Source organism: Osmia lignaria, chromosome 11 (assembly GCF_051020975.1).
Source record: "Osmia lignaria lignaria isolate PbOS001 chromosome 11, iyOsmLign1, whole genome shotgun sequence".
Classification (NCBI taxonomy): domain Eukaryota; kingdom Metazoa; phylum Arthropoda; class Insecta; order Hymenoptera; family Megachilidae; genus Osmia; species Osmia lignaria.
In genome coordinates this window covers 10513593-10531437 of record NC_135042.1, presented here as the reverse complement: position 1 = coordinate 10531437, position 17845 = coordinate 10513593, and the positions used below count along the sequence as shown (strand labels likewise).

Below are 17845 nucleotides of genomic sequence, written 5' to 3'. Positions count from 1 at the left end.
TAATAATTTGTATACTGTTCGTTCGTTTTAGAATTCGACGTTAAATAGCAGGAAGGTTGACGAAAGTGTACCGTTGAAATATGTATCAACGATTTCCAGCAGAGGATCGTATCATTGGATGGCAAATAAAATCCGCAACGAATAGGATTTCGTTCCTTCCAGCTACGAATCCGTTTGGAAGCTAGCAAGACTATGACTGCGCCGTGAAATAGGGAGATTTTCCTGAGGAAACGTCAGATTTGCCGGTGACAAATACCGTTCGAGATAGTAATGCGATCTACAATATTTCCCGCGGCATCGTCCTCTTCATTCATCGTTTTATCGAGCAATCTCTCTTTCGCTTGATAACAGACGATGCACTTTTCAAGAAACTCTGATCGATCAAGGAGAAAGACGTTTTATTAAGCTGCCGCAAAGATAATCACGATTTTTCATCCCTTTTATTTTCTCGATAATTCTTTGGCGAACGCCGCGATATGGATAACGATAGATAGAAGAGAAGGAAATCGACAACACTACGGGGAAGAGGAAATCCGTAGAGAAGCATTCATTCGGGTCAACCCAAACTAATTGCCATTCGATTCGTCCACTCTTGGAGGTTCGCGAAAGTTTCCTGACCGCATTCCCCGCTAAAATCCCGTGTCGCACCCTCGAGCAAACCGCTGGTTTCCGGACCTCTCGGAACTTCCGACTTCTCCTCCCTCGTGACTGCTTTACAACCCTGATGGACAACTCGCGATAATTGCTCGGTGAACGATTGCGCCCGGTTTATCCTTTCGTGAATACAGCAATAGCAGCTTGTTTTCCAGCGATCCATCTACTTTCCAAAACTACGAGTTTGCGCAGTCTTGAAATTATTACCCCTGATTTTCTGAAATACATTCGAAATCGAATGGAGCTCTCGAAAAAGCTACGAGTTTGCCGAAATCACATCGATCAGAATATGCTATTCTCGTTATCGTAAAATACATCGTTATCCCAAGGCCCGATCCTCTGAATTCCAACAAATCAGAGAAGAGTCTAAGGGACGAGGGAGGAAAAACGAGCGAGGCCATTTAAAAGTTACATCAAGGAAGGTGATTGTAGAGAAGAATCGAGTCAGAGCTCGAGACGATTCCTCGGTCAATGTACATAATGGAAGACATCGAAAGAACAAACGAGCCAGTCGAGAAAAGACAGAAGAAACGAAGTGATCGGGTGGAGAAGGAAGAGGATAGAAAAGCCGGGACGGTGGAGGATGGATTGATTATGTCCAAGTGAGTTAAGGTTGGCCCGAAGAAAGATTCGAGGTCGAGGCTTGCTCGTAGCTTGACGAAGGTCCCCGTTTCCCATTACGGATTCCTCGCGATACGCTTGCCTCCCATACACCCCGTTTCCCTCTCTTTCTCCCGTTCCCGGGGCAAGGGGGTTGAAACTTTCCCCTTAATGACAGAAGTTTTATTGCGAGCCATCGTTTACGCTGCCAGCTAGCCGACAAGCCAGCCGGTGACGCGTCGACCGAAACTCTCTGCCCGCGGTTGCTTCTCTTCAATTCCCACTTCCAACCGGCCAACTTGTAATTGTAACACGAATAACAGTGATTAAGTGTTCCGCTCGCGAACTGCCATTTGTCGCGGCTACATAATCTATACTATGAGATCTTCCGAAAAGTAAAAAGAGATCACCGAGACTCGTTATCCTAATTCAAAGAAATTCAAATTGCAAAAGATCAATTCTAAAGCAAAGAGTTTATAAATGAAAGTTACAAATTCATTCGGAAGTGGATCGGAGAAAGCAAGTCGATTAGGACCCTAATGAGAAATCAATTGGAAAGAGGTAAATTCTATGTATTTTTGCCCCCCGAATCCAAAACTGTTGATAAAATTTGGGGGTCGCTTGTATTTACTAAGATATTGTGGTAAATATTGACATAAAATCATTATTTTCAAAAATTAATGACTTTGTGGGGTAGACGATAGTTTTAAAGCGCGTCAGTAACCTACATAAGTTAGGTTAGGTTATCAGAAAAAATATAACTTACCTCATGGCAAAAACTTGACCAATCAACAATGGTCTCCTTACTCACAAGGAGAACTACCCAAGTGTTACATTCACTTATTAATGAAACTTTGCCAGCTTGTAGAGCTCGTCAAGCTGAACACGTCTATACCCCGTTTTGTGGGCAGACGGCTAATTGTTTAAGAGATATTAACAATTACAGTTAGTTACTCCTGACAAACTCACACATACAATTCGCAATCTAGAGATCGACGGTTCAAATCCTTGGTTCCCAAAATTTTTTTTTTTAATGATAATTTGTCTGTTTTTGAATAACTATTACATAAAAATTATGTAATCCTACTATTCCGAAAATGTCCTGGGACAATGTGTCCTAATAGTAAAATAACAAGGATGTTATAATGGAACAATCTTCATTATATTTTACGTCTGATACAACAAAAAACATGCGTTGCATAGTTGCCTATATATGTACAAGGAATAAGCTCAAAATTACTGGAACACTCAAATAATACGCGGTTTTGGGACGTATTTGTCCAATAGTAATTTGATATTTGCTCTGGGACATATATGTCCCGACAGTGGTGAAAGGGTTAAAAAATACAAGCGACCCCGAAATTTTATCAACAGTTTCGGATTCAAGGGGCAAAAATACATAGAATTTACCTCTTTTCAATTGATTTCTCGTCGGGGCCCTAATTGTAGACATTTACCTACCGTGTGGATCATTAACAGAAGGTTGATTCGATTAAGCGCGTCGATTTGGTTTGCTAGCAATTCGATTCGCGGCTGCAGCTGCCGATTATCAACCGACCAGTTGGCAAAGTTGACCGCGAACGATATAATTGACTGGCAATGGAATATACCGTGTGTCGTTCAGTTTTCGAGGATTCGATGGCCCTTGGCGATACTCTAATCGAGCCGAATCAATTGTACGCCCTCGGTGGGTTCGCTTTAATCCATGCGATACAACGCCGCGATTCCCACGCCACCGTGGAATTCTCTTACGTTAAAGACCTTGTAACTTTAATGGGATATGTTGTATCGTGTGATCGAAAGTATATGGAATCGAGCCCGTGTCTATGAGGTTTATGGCTCCTTTGAGGCTTGTAAATGTACAGCTTCTGTATAGCTTGCAGGCAGATATATGCGTTTGATACCGTCTACTGACGAATATATACGTTCTACTTAGACTAGAAGCGTTCGGTATTAGCTAGTAGCTAATGTAAGCGTTCGATATGGCCCAATGACGAATATACGCGTTCGAGGTGGCCTAATAAAGAATATACGCGTTCGATATGGCCTCCTACGGATATATGCATTCCAGGTGATCTAATAACGGGTATAGACTACTGGCGAAATAATCCGAAAAGCAATAGCTGTCAAAGCTTAGACGGGAAGGCGAGGATAAATCAGATACGAAATGTTTCTCAGTGACGAAAATATAACGCGACGCAAAGTCATAAATAACAAAAGTGACAAGCTTTTTATATCATTTCGTTGACACGGTTACGTGAACAGCATCGAAGGGTCAGTATTACAGAAGATTCTATTTCAAGTATTATCGGTAACTCGGGCGAGCGTGAGTTAAGGAAAGATTCTTTTAACTCGGATCGATAGGATAAAAATACATGGCAATAGCGTTGGCGAAAGTAAATAATTTTTTCGTGTTTTTTTTTTCTTTATCATAGTCGACGAACCAAAGCCTTGGCGCCAGGATAACGATGCTTCGTCATTTGATCTAATGCTTTCTTCCTTCCCTCCCTCCATCTTTGCTTGGCTAGCGCGAACGATCAATCTTAATTCGCGAGCTAAATTACCGAGCGAAAGACTGATGTTTCTTATCGAAGAAAATGTATTAAGACAGGATGAAACGGTGTTTTTTCTCTAGCGGCGATTATGTTGCTTTCCCTGATCTCAAGAATTTTCTTTTTGCAAAAAGAATATTTTGGTAATTGTAATTTTATCCGGGAACTCTAGTTCTCTGTCGATTAGAAGAGCGCAAGTTTGTTCGGGCGTTCGAGGATAATCCTTAATCGTCGAAGCGAAGACTTTCGAAAGAAATACGAAAAGAAAGGAAATTTCCAAAGAAAACTCGCTGGTTTTATCGAAGATGCGACTTACCTTTAACGGCGTTCAGCTTGTTTCCAACCATCTGCTTCGCCACGAAAGCTGCCATCTTGGTGCTGGTTGTTTATCACACGGGGATGAAAACTGTGGACCTGTAACCAATGATTTTCTTACAATCGATCGAGAAATATCAAGCTATTGTTGGGAGAAAAATATCTCTTTCGAAAACATTTCGTGCTATTCATTCAAACGTTTTGCAGTCTACTTGTAATAAAATAGAATCCATCCCCGCAAGGAAATTGAAGGAAACGTTTCATTTTTCCCAGCATCTTTCATTCTTCTTCCAATAACTTTAAATTTCTTTTCGAATTCGTCTTGCCTTCTCTTTGCACTCGAAGGGGGGCTGTTTCACCCCTTAAACACCCAAGTTTCAGCAAGAATTAGATAATAAATCCTGATATTTATTGGAAGGATAAAAATCAGTGGTACAAGGGGCGAGTGGGCGAGCTTCCACTGTCAGAAACAACCCTAAACAATCCTAATTGTCTCGTTGGTCGTACACAAGTTTGGATAAATGAACGTGTTTCACTCGAACGACGAGTTAACTCATCTTCCCCAGGGTAAACACATCGGCTAATCCAGTCTATAGATTGCCTCCCCTAAACTTCAGAAACATAAATGGCCGAATGGTAGTCATTCATTCGTCCAAGTAGAACAGCGAAGTAAGCAAAAGGAGAAAGTGTTGGTCGTAAAAATTTCCATGCCCCCTTTTGAAATCCACGCGAGCCGCGATAACGTAGCCCTGCCTTTTATGTATGTCCTGAAATCTCTTCGTCCAAAGAAATAACCATTTCGGGTAATAACATTATATGGTTTTCGGCTCGTAAATTTCCTTTTACGACCTCGTGAAAACTAATACCGCGTTCGATCCGATTTCAAGCTATTCCAAAGTGGCCTACTGAAACGTTTCATTCTCATTGTCAGTCTATGTACACGCACTGTACTCCATCGAATTCGTCGCGGTTCATTTCAACGAATCAAGGATAATAACGACTCGAACCGAATGATACCGAACCTTTGGCATAATTTCATCCTGTAGAATACATACACTAGTGAAATTAATTCTGGACACTTAAATTTTTACTTAAATTTCCCATTTATTCAAATTATAATCATTTATATTTTATATTCTAATCGTTATTTTCTAATTTTAGGGCGTCGCTTATATAAAAAAATCAGTGAAAAGACCATTTACAGCCATAATTTTAATATACAATAAAAATTACAATTTCAGTACATCAAAGGAGGTAGAAAAAATTAATATCCAACACTCTAATTGAATATTTCACATCAGGCGCAAAAATAAAAATACCGACACAGTTTAGATTTTTTTTAATAAAAATTTTGAAACGTTTACAAAGCAAATCATGTGAAAATATTAAGTATAAACATTATAAATTACAATAAAAATATTACGGTATCAATTTAGCATAACAGAATACACATTTTCCGCACAAATATGAAATAAAGAATATTTTTATTCAAAGTGTCCAGAATTAATTCCACCAGTGTATAGAAGAAAAGTGATAGCATTAATTTTTTTCGAAAACAAGGGGTACAAGAAATTCCCTTCTTCTTTTCGTGTCTCTCGATATCACATTACCGTGAAAATAAACGTCTCGAGGAACTTTCTAATGGTATCCCCTGCTTCTTCCTCGTTCTTCCAACTTTCCTGCTTTTCCTCGATTTGTCGCTACCTGTGCCCGGAATAACAGCTCGGTGGGCTAATAATTTAAGCGTTTCGAAGTCGGACGATCGTTTCGAGTAATCGTCGTCGTGGGGGAACGTTTGCTTGAAATATCACCCCTGCTCCTTACCCAGTAGCTTTTCCTTTCGGTCTTCTTCCTTTTTTTTTTTCTCGAGAGAGCGTCGTTTTGGCATGGAAATGAAATACGCATCTCGGGGGACGTCCTCGATCCGACCACGATGAAGAGCATTTTAATCTAACGTCGCAGATGGCCACGGAAGGGTAAGGAAACGGTACGTGTTTCGCGTGTCGGTAACGGCTAAGGGAAGGCAAGGGGTGCACACGTTACGTCGACGAAGATGATGCTCGTCGACGCGGAAACCGCCCTGTCAGCGCGATGAATAATTTAACAAGGAGCTGTAGGTCACCTAGGCTCGGGCCTCGTGCACTTTCGTTGGCCTTGTCGAGGGACTACGAGATGTCAAGAAGCTTAGAGAACGGTTCGCGTTGCCTATCGGTTAATACATTGCGAAAACGTCGAGTTACATTTGTATAGGCGGAAAAATGTTCGTACATTAAGCCTTGACGTGGCCTGCTTTCTGAAAATGCACGATGTTTGCCTCCTGGATGCATCAAGCTATATTTTAAAGTCGTACACAAAGATTGACATCATTCGCAAATGCAACGTTTCTTTTTGACGTCCTAATTCGTCTGTTCGCGAAAGGAAATTCCCCAATATTTTTCCGTGAACGAAAATTCAGCTGGATCGCTTATGTTGCGACCCTAGGTACATCAGCGTCGCTTATCTGGCGTCTAGCGCAGAAATGGCTAAACCAGAGTGGCTTGCAGTCGGCCAGCCAAACACAGGGGGTAGAGAAAGGATCAATAGAGAAACAGAACGGATCCAGAGAGGATGGAAGGAGACAGGGTTTCGATGAAGCCAAGGGGAGAGCGAGGAAGAGAGAGAAACAACAGGCACGGTGTAAACGGAGATGAAGCGACTACCGGGAGACGAGAGGAGCAGGGCGTCTGCGAGAAGACGACGCCGATAAACCGGCGGTAAACCGGCGTCGAGACGTCTCGGCGCCTCTCCTCTCTCGCTCCACCTTCCCCGTGATTTTCCAACAACGCAAGGCAACTTTATCCCGACGACAATGAACGAAACGAACATCGACGAAGATATCGCCTGTTTTTTTTCTTCTCTTGCATCGATGGAATTCGCTGTTACAGGAAGAAAGCCCTTCGATTAGCTCTTAGATCGTCACTGGTAATGAAAGGACTCAAAAGGGACTATGCTACCTTCGGTTATTCTATCGTTAAACAAATTCAAGCCTGCGCTAAGTTATCCAAACCATCGACGAGTATTCTTTCTTCACCTTTGAAAATTCAAACGATTGTTATCTCAAAGTTCGACGAAGGGTTAAATTCTCCTCGGTTCATCCCTTAGGAAAGCCTGCCACCTCTCGCGGCATCCTTGTTTTCGTTTACTTTAGCCGACGATTAAGCCTTTGCCGAGTAACTTCTTCGCCGACGCGATCAGGAGTTATACAGAAGAAGCTTCTCGAGGGCTTCTCGAGGCAGCTGCACCGAAAATTCGACCATATTTTCGCGACAAACTTGCCGTGTTTGCTCGAGCCGCGAATCCTTTTGCCGAAGAGAGGCAGGATGCTTGCAATTACGCTGACAAGCGAACGATGGAGCATCGAATTGCAGTCGAGTCACCGCGGTGGAAACTTTATCCAGGCTCGAGTAAAACGAGCTTACAGCTAGGAGGCTGGAAAATCGAGGCAAAACAAACGGAAGGAACCTCCTGAAATCAGGCTAAAGAAGACTCCTCTCGTAGAATACCACTTTTTTTTAACAGAGTATCGCGTTCAACCCTTTGAAAGGAGTGAATTTTAACCTTCGTAATGACGACCGGAGTCAATGCTATTGTTAATTCTGCTACGTCTCGTCCAGCAAGGAAGAAGAGATGTTTCCTTTCGAGGTCGCGCAAAGAAACGAGCTTTGAGTTTAGAAGAGATGCCGAAGTACTCTCTTCATAAGAGAAAACTGCCATGCTGCCTCGTTAGAACGCTGAGACCACCTCAGGCTATCCTCTACCTACCTTCTCGATCCCATGCCAGTAATTGAATAGAGCAAAGGACGCGGATTCGGCGTTCGACTCCAGCGAAAATCTCGCCTCTGGGGCTGCAAAGTGTCGAGGAAGAAGAGCTGGCTGCAAACGGACAATCTCTGGATCTGCATTTAACCCGGGTTAATTATCGGTGGACCGTTCGTCCCTGCGATTTCCTTCCCTTTATCCTTCGTTCTGCCTAACGAGCCGTTGTTTTTTCAACTTATCCTTTCTTCTCTTCGGGCTTACTTTCCGTTGGAATTCTCTGTTCTGACTTTTAGAAACGCTGGTTCAAGCGTTTTCAGTTTTCCTACTCATTTATTTATTTATTTAGCTTCTAAACGGGTGAAACCCTTTTTACACAGAATATGGTTGGATTGCAGTTTCCCGGGTAATTGATCTCGACTATTTTATCAGATAAATTAAGGTCGGAGAAGACGATAGGAAATGTCCCGAGGTCGATATCACGTGGCGTTACAAAGTTATGGCCATTTTAAAAAATCACAATTTTTCAAAAATGTGAAAAATTTGGATTCGAATCCAAAAAATAACCTAACCTAACTTAACCCAACCCAACTTATCAGCTAGAATAGCTAGCCTTTGAATTAGCTTAGCTTAGTTCTTCTTAGTTCAAGATTTTCAAGATTTTTTTGCCGTCCTAATAAATATTTAATATGAAGTGAAATATACCATCGAAAAGTACATGTTTTAAGGTTGTTTTCAGATTTTTTTAAAAGTAAAATGTTAAATAATGAGGGAACGCTCGTAGAACGCACTTATCTTGAGAATCACTTGCGGTGGCCACGATATCTTCCAAACCGCTTATTTGAAATCAAAACCAAAGAAGAATGAGTTAGTATATTGTATTGTTAAGGGCCTGAACGAAGGATTTATAATTTCGTTGAAAAACTTTTTTTTTATCGCAAAGAAAACAAAATTTGACTTTAAAAACCGGATTTTTCAGTAAAATTCTTGTCATTTTGGTGAAAATCAAAATTTCGCAAAACCCTTCGTTCAGGCCCTTAACAATACAATATATTAACTCAATCTTCTTTGGTTTTGATTTCAAATATGCGGTTTGGAAGAAGCCCACCGCAAGAAAATTATTTAATATTTTACTTTTAAAAAAATCTTAAAACTACTTTAAAACATCTATTTTTCGATGATATATTTCACTTCATAGTAAATATTTGTTAGGATGGCAAAAAAAATCTTGAAAACTACGTCATTTCCCCGATCCGAACAAGGCGTAACCCCTTAATGAGTTGGAGACGGGCCGGACAGTCAATTATTTTGTTTGTTAAAATTTTATGAAGGAACAAAATTTCAACTACACTGCGTCATTGCTCAAGTGTTTTGATTCTGAATCTGGACATGATAGGATTGTAATTATGATTAGTCAGGCTCATTGTACTTCCAGCTTTCGAGGCGACCATATAATTGCTGCGTATTCAAGATTTGGTACAACAAGTGCTAGGTAAAGACAAAATAGTATGTGTGGATTGGTGAAGTGTTTATAGACGCGTTTGAGAAAGCCAAGCATGTTAGATGCAGTTACCTGCACCTTTGCCCTTGCCTTTTCATTGTCTTGCTCGAAGTTTCGTTTCTTCCACTGCGAAAAAGTTGTTGCGAATGTAGTTTCGACGGCGAGCGCAGAAAATATCACCGCGACGTGTTATCTGATTCAGCAGTCGTCGAGAGGTATCCTTGATATAGAATATAGAGTATCTAGGAGATATCTATCATTCAATATGGTTGATTATCGATACCGTTAGCCTCCTGAATATCCAATGACGTTTCGAGTTTCCCCGCTCTATTTTAGCCAGCTTCGTAAAAAGGATACACGCCTGTTAAAGCATACCTCGTTTCGAATCGAATTTTCTTTATCATTCGAGGAGTCGTTGCCTTTCAAAACGCGATAGAGTTAGAGAAGTTACGAAACCCTCTCTCTCTTTTGATAACTGATAGAATCGATGAAAGTTGAGTAACTTCTGCCCCGTAATCGATGCTCGATTAATACTCGGAGTAGATTAGCGGAACCCGGTTCCATAATCCCCGAGTCAACTGTGGCAAAGGATAAGTGAGAAACCGTGTAATGTCGCGATCCATCAAGGTGATCAGTCGATCCATCAAAAACAATCCTTCTACTCAGCATTCGCGATACGACTCGTTAATTATTTCCAGGTTCACCTTGTAAAAACTGGCTGAAACCGCGTCGGGTTATTACAGGTTTTACGATTTATGGGTTATCGAAGTAATTCCCTGCGTGAAGTATGGTGTATCGATTACAAGGCAAGCGGTGTAATTCAGTACACAGCTCGGGACACAATAATCCGTTTCCGTTTCGAGGCCAGATACCGAGGGATACGACTGGCGTAACACACAGCCAGCCCCGTAACTAAGCGCTAAATTATCCTACAGGCTAATGGCTCGAACTGCGCAACCCTTTCGCTCGAGCTCTCCTCATCCCTTGAACGTTATAACATGAGCTGACCTTCGGAGAACATTATGCACCGCAAACTACGTAACTCCTAGCCAGGCGAAATTACGTGGCAGCTGTCGCTGGATGAAATGATTCAGGGGGTCTCGAGTGGAAAGTAAACTAGAGATTCCATGAAAACTTGCAACTTTCTTCCGGTGTCGTCGAACCGTAACCAAGTAGTTTCACCTATAAACTTTATCAATTGTTTCGCATTGATTTACAAGTTTCCGCGATGAAACAACCCTTCGAGAATTATTAGTTTTCCTAATTGAAAATCAACCCTTGTCGTAAACGCGATTTAGTCGTCGAGTCATGTCTTCGTTTCTGAATTCTTCGAGATATTTGTGAACTTTCCTCGCGGTCGTTTCTCGAAATTTTATGCCAAGTTTAGCTCGCCATGACGTCCCGAAACGTCCAGTATTTCCACGTCGAAGACTTTCCTCGAAGACTGGCTCGCCAGGTCAGCCGGATATCATCAAGTATTCGTCGTTTCGAGGTTCCGGGAGACAAAGGCGCAGCGACGAACCGAGCATTGAACAACGAAGGGAGATTTACAAATTAAAACAGAGAAAAATGAAAGGAAAGGAGGGAAAAAAAAGGTGGCGAGTTTTGTAAGTCGGTGCAGCAGATAGTTCTACCGGCCCTGCGATGTACAAAGGCCCTCTGTACGCTTTTTTCTACACAGTTTTATCGCTCGACCGATTTTTTTTCTTTCTCTCGTCGTTGCTGGAATACAGGCCGATGTCAAAGCTGTTCTATTTTCGAAATTGCGTTTTCCCTTGGTATATTCGAGGCACACGTTGCGAATCCTTTCGAGTTCATAGCGTGAAAACCTTTGACGAAGAGGCGATCAATTAAACAGGAAGAAACATAGAAAGTCTAACGTAATTTCATCGTATGAAAGTATCTGAAAATAACTCTCCTGGTATATTAATTGAAAGGTTAAGGTTCGACAAAGAAAAGACTATGGCAATTCGTCTCTTATTCGTTTATTTAAGGGGTTAGGCCACTCTGGAGCAAGAAAAAATAGGCATATTTTGGGAATTTTTTTTTTTTTTAATGATGGAATAAATCCAAATTCTGTAAGCATGCCTTTATTTTACAACTAATAAACTTTAAAAATTAATTTTTGTATAGTGATTCGATGACGCCTCTTTTTTGTAAGGCTAAACGGCCGGACCAGCAGCTCTTACTACGTAGGATTTTTTTGCCATATTGATTTTTGCAAAAATGACGTATGTTTTAAGAGAAAATGTAAAATTTCAAGAAAAAATCGCCAAAAAATTATTTATAACAAAAGAACTATGTAATATAATGAAAAAATCCTACGTAGTTCGATAGAGAATTTAGTTTTCAATGTACTGTTAAATTTTCAAATCGATTAGTAATGGTCTGTTTGATTTACGAGTCAGGCCAGTTTGAAAAATGCGTTTAAAGTCTTCAGTAATAGTCTCCAGAATTCGAAATTCGAGTACTTAGAGATTTTCCCCCCATAATCTTTTGCCATATCATTTTTAAGAGATTAAGGCACCTTCTAAATAAAAAAAGAAATTTTGATTTTTTCAAAATTCTAGAGTGGTCTAACCCTTTAAAAAATATCGAATGATTGTGTTCGTTTTCTCGAAGACGGTGTCTCGCGGCATAGAAGATACACGAGGAAGTCTATGTTCCCCGTGGAATCGTTTGAGACAAGAACGTCGTGATCTCGTATCGGTTCAATTTTCATTTAACCGTCTTGTTGGATCCGTGTCGCGACACGTGCTACAATTTTCCGATACAGCCGGTACACCATATTTCCCGGCGCCTTTCTCACACATCCTTTTGTCCGTTCAGCTCGCCACAGCGAAGCTGGAAAATGTAATAACTCAAAGCCCACGGGAGGCGCAAGGGAAGATACAACGGCGGATACGGAATCCAGGCTAAAGTTGCCGCTCTCGTTACTCACGATCGACCGTTGTTTATCGCCAGCTCTTCGCTCCTAATGTAATATGTTCGTCGGCCTCTGTGCGGAACGAGAAATCGTTCGTCCCGCGATAAATAACATCCGTCGAGCGTACGCTGTTCGCAACAGACGATTCCTCCTATTCTCGTACATCTGGAAACGTCGATTTCCCTCGGATGATCAACGAGATAAATGCCTCCCAACTGAAACTTTTAAGAATCTTTCATGGTACCAGCTCAGCTCCTTTGTTCCTCGAAATCGAGAATGTTTATTAAGATGAAACGAATCTGCTCGATTCAGTTTCTCCTGCAAAGTGTAAAGGAACGGCCCGCGGCGTTCGGTCGTTCTATGGATTAAACGACGAGTGGAAATTTCGTGAGCCGTGAAAAATTAGGACGACTAGGAAGGCTGGTTCTGCTGGCGAGGAACAAAGATAAAGTCGAACGGTGAAACAAAGAGGAAGAGTGGAAGGTAGATGAGAGGAGGAGCAGAGAGCAGAGAAACGCATCGCGGCTATTGTCTCGCAGACGGTTTCTCCAGGAGGGCGAATAAAAGGCAGGACGGCCGATAAAGGAGCTCTGAACCGAAGCGGAACACACCGTGAAGGAAACGTTTCACGCGAAACGGAGAAATATTAAGGGTTGCACTCCCGATATTAGAGATCCTGCGGCAGATCGGTCGCGATTTGTTCCAATGAAACGCTCCGACAAACGTTCCTTCCGATGCTTCCTCGGTATTCCTATTTTCTTGCCACGATTGCCTCTCGTTTCTCTCGTCGCGTACAATTTTCTACTTCTCCTTCGACCGTTTCCCTCTTTTCAATTCAACCATTTTACCGAATCCTTGAAAATAGAGGGGATCGCCATTAGGCGGCTCGAGATTTCAGAATGCATCCGTTCTCGTTGTTCACGAGAATCCTCTCTGCTCGATATCGCGCGTAATTGTTGGGATAATTGTGGCACGACGTGTGTTTCGGATTTGAATAATAAAAGAAGAAAATTTCTCTGTTCCAACAGCGATACAATGGCTCTTTGTGCTGGAATTATTTTTCACGTTTTGTTTTCGCTAAACGAAAGCGTAATTATTATTAAATCAGGCGCGATGCAATTTCATATTTCCGAGAATTTTAATTCTATCTGCGTTTATCGATTCGAATGTGAAGAAGAAAGAAGAAATTCTGATAAAGCTTTGCTATAGGGAAATTGTTAATAAACAGTGGCAGTGAGACTGGTCAAGTAATTGACCTGGCAGGAACACAATAAAATTGATTATATCATATGGAATGAATAACTCTGCGAGCTCTGTCCCGGGAATATACCAGCTTCAAACCGCAGAGGGTTAAATTTGCTCACCGGATAGGTTCGTATCACATCCACGTGTACAAAAGAGTAGCTTTATAGAGTACAGTCCGGCGTGTATTTTACGAGGAAACGGTGGCTGGTCATATTACAGAGCAATGTCGTAATAAGTGGCTCGATAACGAAAACTTTCAACCACCTGGAAATCAAGAGGAGGTGAAAGAGAACCGCATACCTCTGAAAATACGCTTCTATCGTAACTGCATAAACTTTTGTGTTCTCGGATCAATCGTACTGTTCTCATCTTTTTTTCCTCTTTTTTTTATCGTTGCAACGTATCGTATCTCACTTGACTACCGTAATTTACCGTTCGGTTTTTCTCCCTGTTTGAACACGCGCAAGCATCGCGGAACAAAGTTTTTAATTGCGAATGTGGAATCGTTGAGGATCCTCCTTTTTTTATTTATCTTTTTCCCTTATTTTTAAACGAGCAGCTTTAGAACTTGTTCGATGGGCGAAACAAGGCGAATTTTCGAATCGAATTCGAGGTAGATTTTGGGAATTCAAAGGATAGCCGCTTGAAAATCTACTCGATAACGCGACTTCGTTACCTCTGGGTAAATAAATTCGAGGACGTGAGCAAGATACGTGAAATGCATTTTCTGGAAATGTTGTAAAGTAGAATGGATAGGATTGTAAGAGACAGGATGAGAAATCTAGTTAAGGGGCTGAACACGGAACGAATTTAATCTGTCTCGGTTTCGAGGTTGCAGTAGAAACAAGCCCCATCTGATAAGAATGATCGAGATATAGGAACGTGTAAGTACTCGAATAAAAAAGAAACGAGTAAATAAATAATTTAGAAATTCGAAAGCCTATTTTGCATACCTACTCGGTCTACCTTCGTGGCAGTCGTAACTTTGAAATAAATAAACTTGCCCGAACAAACGGTGGAGGAACACGATAATAACTGTGTTTATTCGGGATGTGCATCGAGAAACAATATTCGCTGGAAAGAAGAAAATACGTAACCACGACTCGATCAATACCGCTTCGAACTTCTCTCCTCTGTGTTATACAGCCGTATTGTTCAGCCTGCTTCCACCCCTTTAGTCCTTCCGACAAAACCGCTTGTGGCTTTCAAGAGGGTTATATGAAGCTTCCAGAAGTAGCCGTCTCCTGCAAGGTTATACCCAGCCACTAAATAGCTGCTTCCTGTCTCGCGGAATTGCACCCTCCCTACCTCTCCCCGACCGTTCCGTTCCCCTTCGAACGCGACCAACGACAAATATTTTTCCATTTCATCGCCGATAGCTGCTCCGAATAAAAAACGCGTATTCGGCAAAACGGCGAGGGTAAACAAGAAGAAAAATAAAATCGTAAAAAAAAAAAAATACATCCCTCCCTTCGAGTCGGTGATAACCGTCGGATGGATCGAGCGTGATTAACAACATTCGAATCATCGTTATTCCCGTTTGCATAACTTACCGTCAGTGTTTTCTAACCGTTCCGTACGGCAAAGAGGAAACTACGGTGTATAACCGGAAAGCTATTGCCGACAGTCACGTCAAACGCGTTATCCGTGCTGAAACGTCCGATAACGAAGTCTGAAAAGAGTTATGAGCGGCGTTTCTGACGATTCTAATGGGGGTCGACGACGAACTAATAATAGAGGGGATCGATACGAGCTGTGGTAGTCGAAGTCACGGTGGCTATCCCTCTTCTCCCCCCCCCCCCCCCCCCCCGCTATGCCAGCCATCGCTGTTTAACCGGCATCGTTGTAGTTTTGCTTCGAAACAGGGATCCCCAACCGAGCGATACAATCGTCAATCTTCTCTAAATATCTTACCATTTTCTACCATTTCTTCCATTTTCGATTGTCCTCCTTTCGAACGACGCGAATATCTCGCAGAGGAATTTCGATTCTAAAACGATTGGATCGCTTAAATAATAATCCGGCTGACTTATCGTTCACTCGTACTACTGGCGCGGTAAATTCGTCGAATGTCTGTAGAGTTATAAATGATATTTCGGTTTCCTTCGTCTGCATCGAAACGATAAATAATTCTAAAGCAGTGAATGGCTAATTAAATTGTTTGATTCATCGTTGAGTCGTACTACTCGGACTGTTTAATTCGCAAAAGTGATTACTCGACCGGCTCGATTGAAGCGACTTTTATTCGTGTTTTCGAGCAATCACGCGTCACCGGTGACATGGAAACGGCAGCATAAAGCTGTCAGAAAAGTTGACAATCACTGGCGCGGACATCCGGCAAGTAGACCGAGTCAGGCCTTTAGCAGGCGTCCGTTTATTCCCGGGCTAGACGTTAAAATATTCATCCACCAACTGCAGAAGTCGCTTCCTACTATCTCCGTCCCTCGTTTCTCCTCTCTATTTCGTTCGAAAGGAAACCACCTTTGAACCCCGACGAGCCGGCTGAAAATCTTTACCCGGAACCGATCGATTTTCGATCGAGGGGAAAAAGAAACGAACAACATTCGTTTCTCTGAACGTAACGCGAATTTCGAAGAGCAGTTTGAAATAACGCTCGAGCGTGGCACCGCAGAAACGAAATCAAGTCCAATTTCGTTTATCCTCTCGAGAAAATGTCTCCACGGTTTACGGTATCGTTGGAAACTTTTTAAACATCGTTGAAGCCGAGGAATTTCCGTTTCCGTGATACGCGAAAATTTCAACGAACCAGCTCGCCGGTTCTCGCGCCATAAAGCAGAGGGAACGAGGTAACTCGCTTGTTGCCGTCCCTCCATAAATAATATTTTCCAAACTGGCTTGGAATTCGAAAGTTCTCGTGGTTCTCCTCGTTAAAAAGTGGCCACGATAAACGAGTCGGGCCTAAATCACGCTGCTCGGCTGAATATCACCCTTTCTTTTTTTCTTTTTTCTTGGGAAAAGGGAACGCGCGAAGAATGACGAGAACAATTTCTTGCTTACTCGAGTGTACGACTTTACGGCTTGCGTCGCGGACGAATCACGTTGGAACGTTCTCGCGAAACAGTGACAAGGGTCTACTCTAACAGACGATAAAAAACTTTAATCTCCTGCGACGAGGATCGTTTTGCAATCGTGACGACACTGAATCTTAAGGGTCGTACAGACACTCGCGACAGAAACTGGGATGTATAGGGTTATCCAAATTTAGTGTTGCATCTTCAAATTGAAATAAAACGCAAAGTATGTGATTTTTTTATGGTTTCGTTATTTTAACACAAAGTCTACTATATGACATTAATTATAAAAGATAATATTATTTAAATGTCCTCCTCGACTTTTTTCACCTAATTTTTCATTATATTTTCACACAAATGGAATTCAATTTCATCAATAGCGATTATGATTTTGTTGCTCAGCTCGTCGATAGTCTTTGGATTATTGACGTAAACTTCACTTTCCATAAACCCCATAAAAAAAATCTAATTGTGTTAAATCATCCGATCTTGGTGGCAATTAGTGTCTCTTCCCTGTGAAAAATGACTCATTCGAAGGACCGTTGAATGATATTGTTTTTCATAATTAATAAAGTAACCATACAAAATTTTCAATTTGAAGATGTGACACTTGTGTTTTATTTCAATTTGAAGATGTGACACTTAATTTGGGTAAAATTATATTAAGATTTATAGGAAGCATTTGATTACGAGTAAATTGATTTATGGAGACGGGCGAAACTTTCCTTGTACCCCGAACAAAAGTTTTTCAGTATCGATCTCTGCTGATCCATAGCGCAACCAAAGATTTTCAAAGTCGTTTTTCCAAAAAACGAAGTTATCCGTAACGGAAACTTACTCGGCAACTTTAGTGTACTTCTTTATACATAACAGCACCCCTTTTAGAACGCGTTGTACACGAAAAGGCCAGAGGCTAATCTTTATCCGAGAGATATTCATCGTCGGAATAGGCGGACGTGGTCTGCCTATCGAGAAACTTGTAAGAAATGCTAGGAATCTGTCTGAACAAGTTGTCAAAGTGTGTAGGACGGATCTTTGAGGTAGCTGGGCAAAGTTTCGCGCAAAGTTTCCTACGGTACATCCGGTGGTTGGGTAATGGTGGCCGCAGGCGAAATAGTTAAAATTTATAACGGCGACCAGACCGTAGTCGCGGCGCTATAAATTATCGAAATCAGGATTTATAAGGGTGGAAACGCGACGGCGACGTCGGCCACTCGAAAAACCG

The 17845-nt window shown here is 41.7% G+C and overlaps 1 protein-coding gene across 2 annotated transcripts in view; it reads right to left on the bottom strand.

Moving 5' to 3' along the window:
* The window catches only part of cpx (synaptic transmission protein complexin), a 176627-nt gene that overhangs the window by 104995 nt on the left and 53787 nt on the right, over positions 1–17845 (bottom strand). For both annotated transcript variants that reach the window (XM_076690837.1, XM_034323008.2), the window contains one exon: positions 4123–4220. In XM_076690837.1, coding sequence (XP_076546952.1) covers positions 4123–4177 — 55 coding nt within the window. In that variant the 5' untranslated portion in view covers positions 4178–4220. The remainder of the gene's footprint in view (positions 1–4122; positions 4221–17845) is intronic.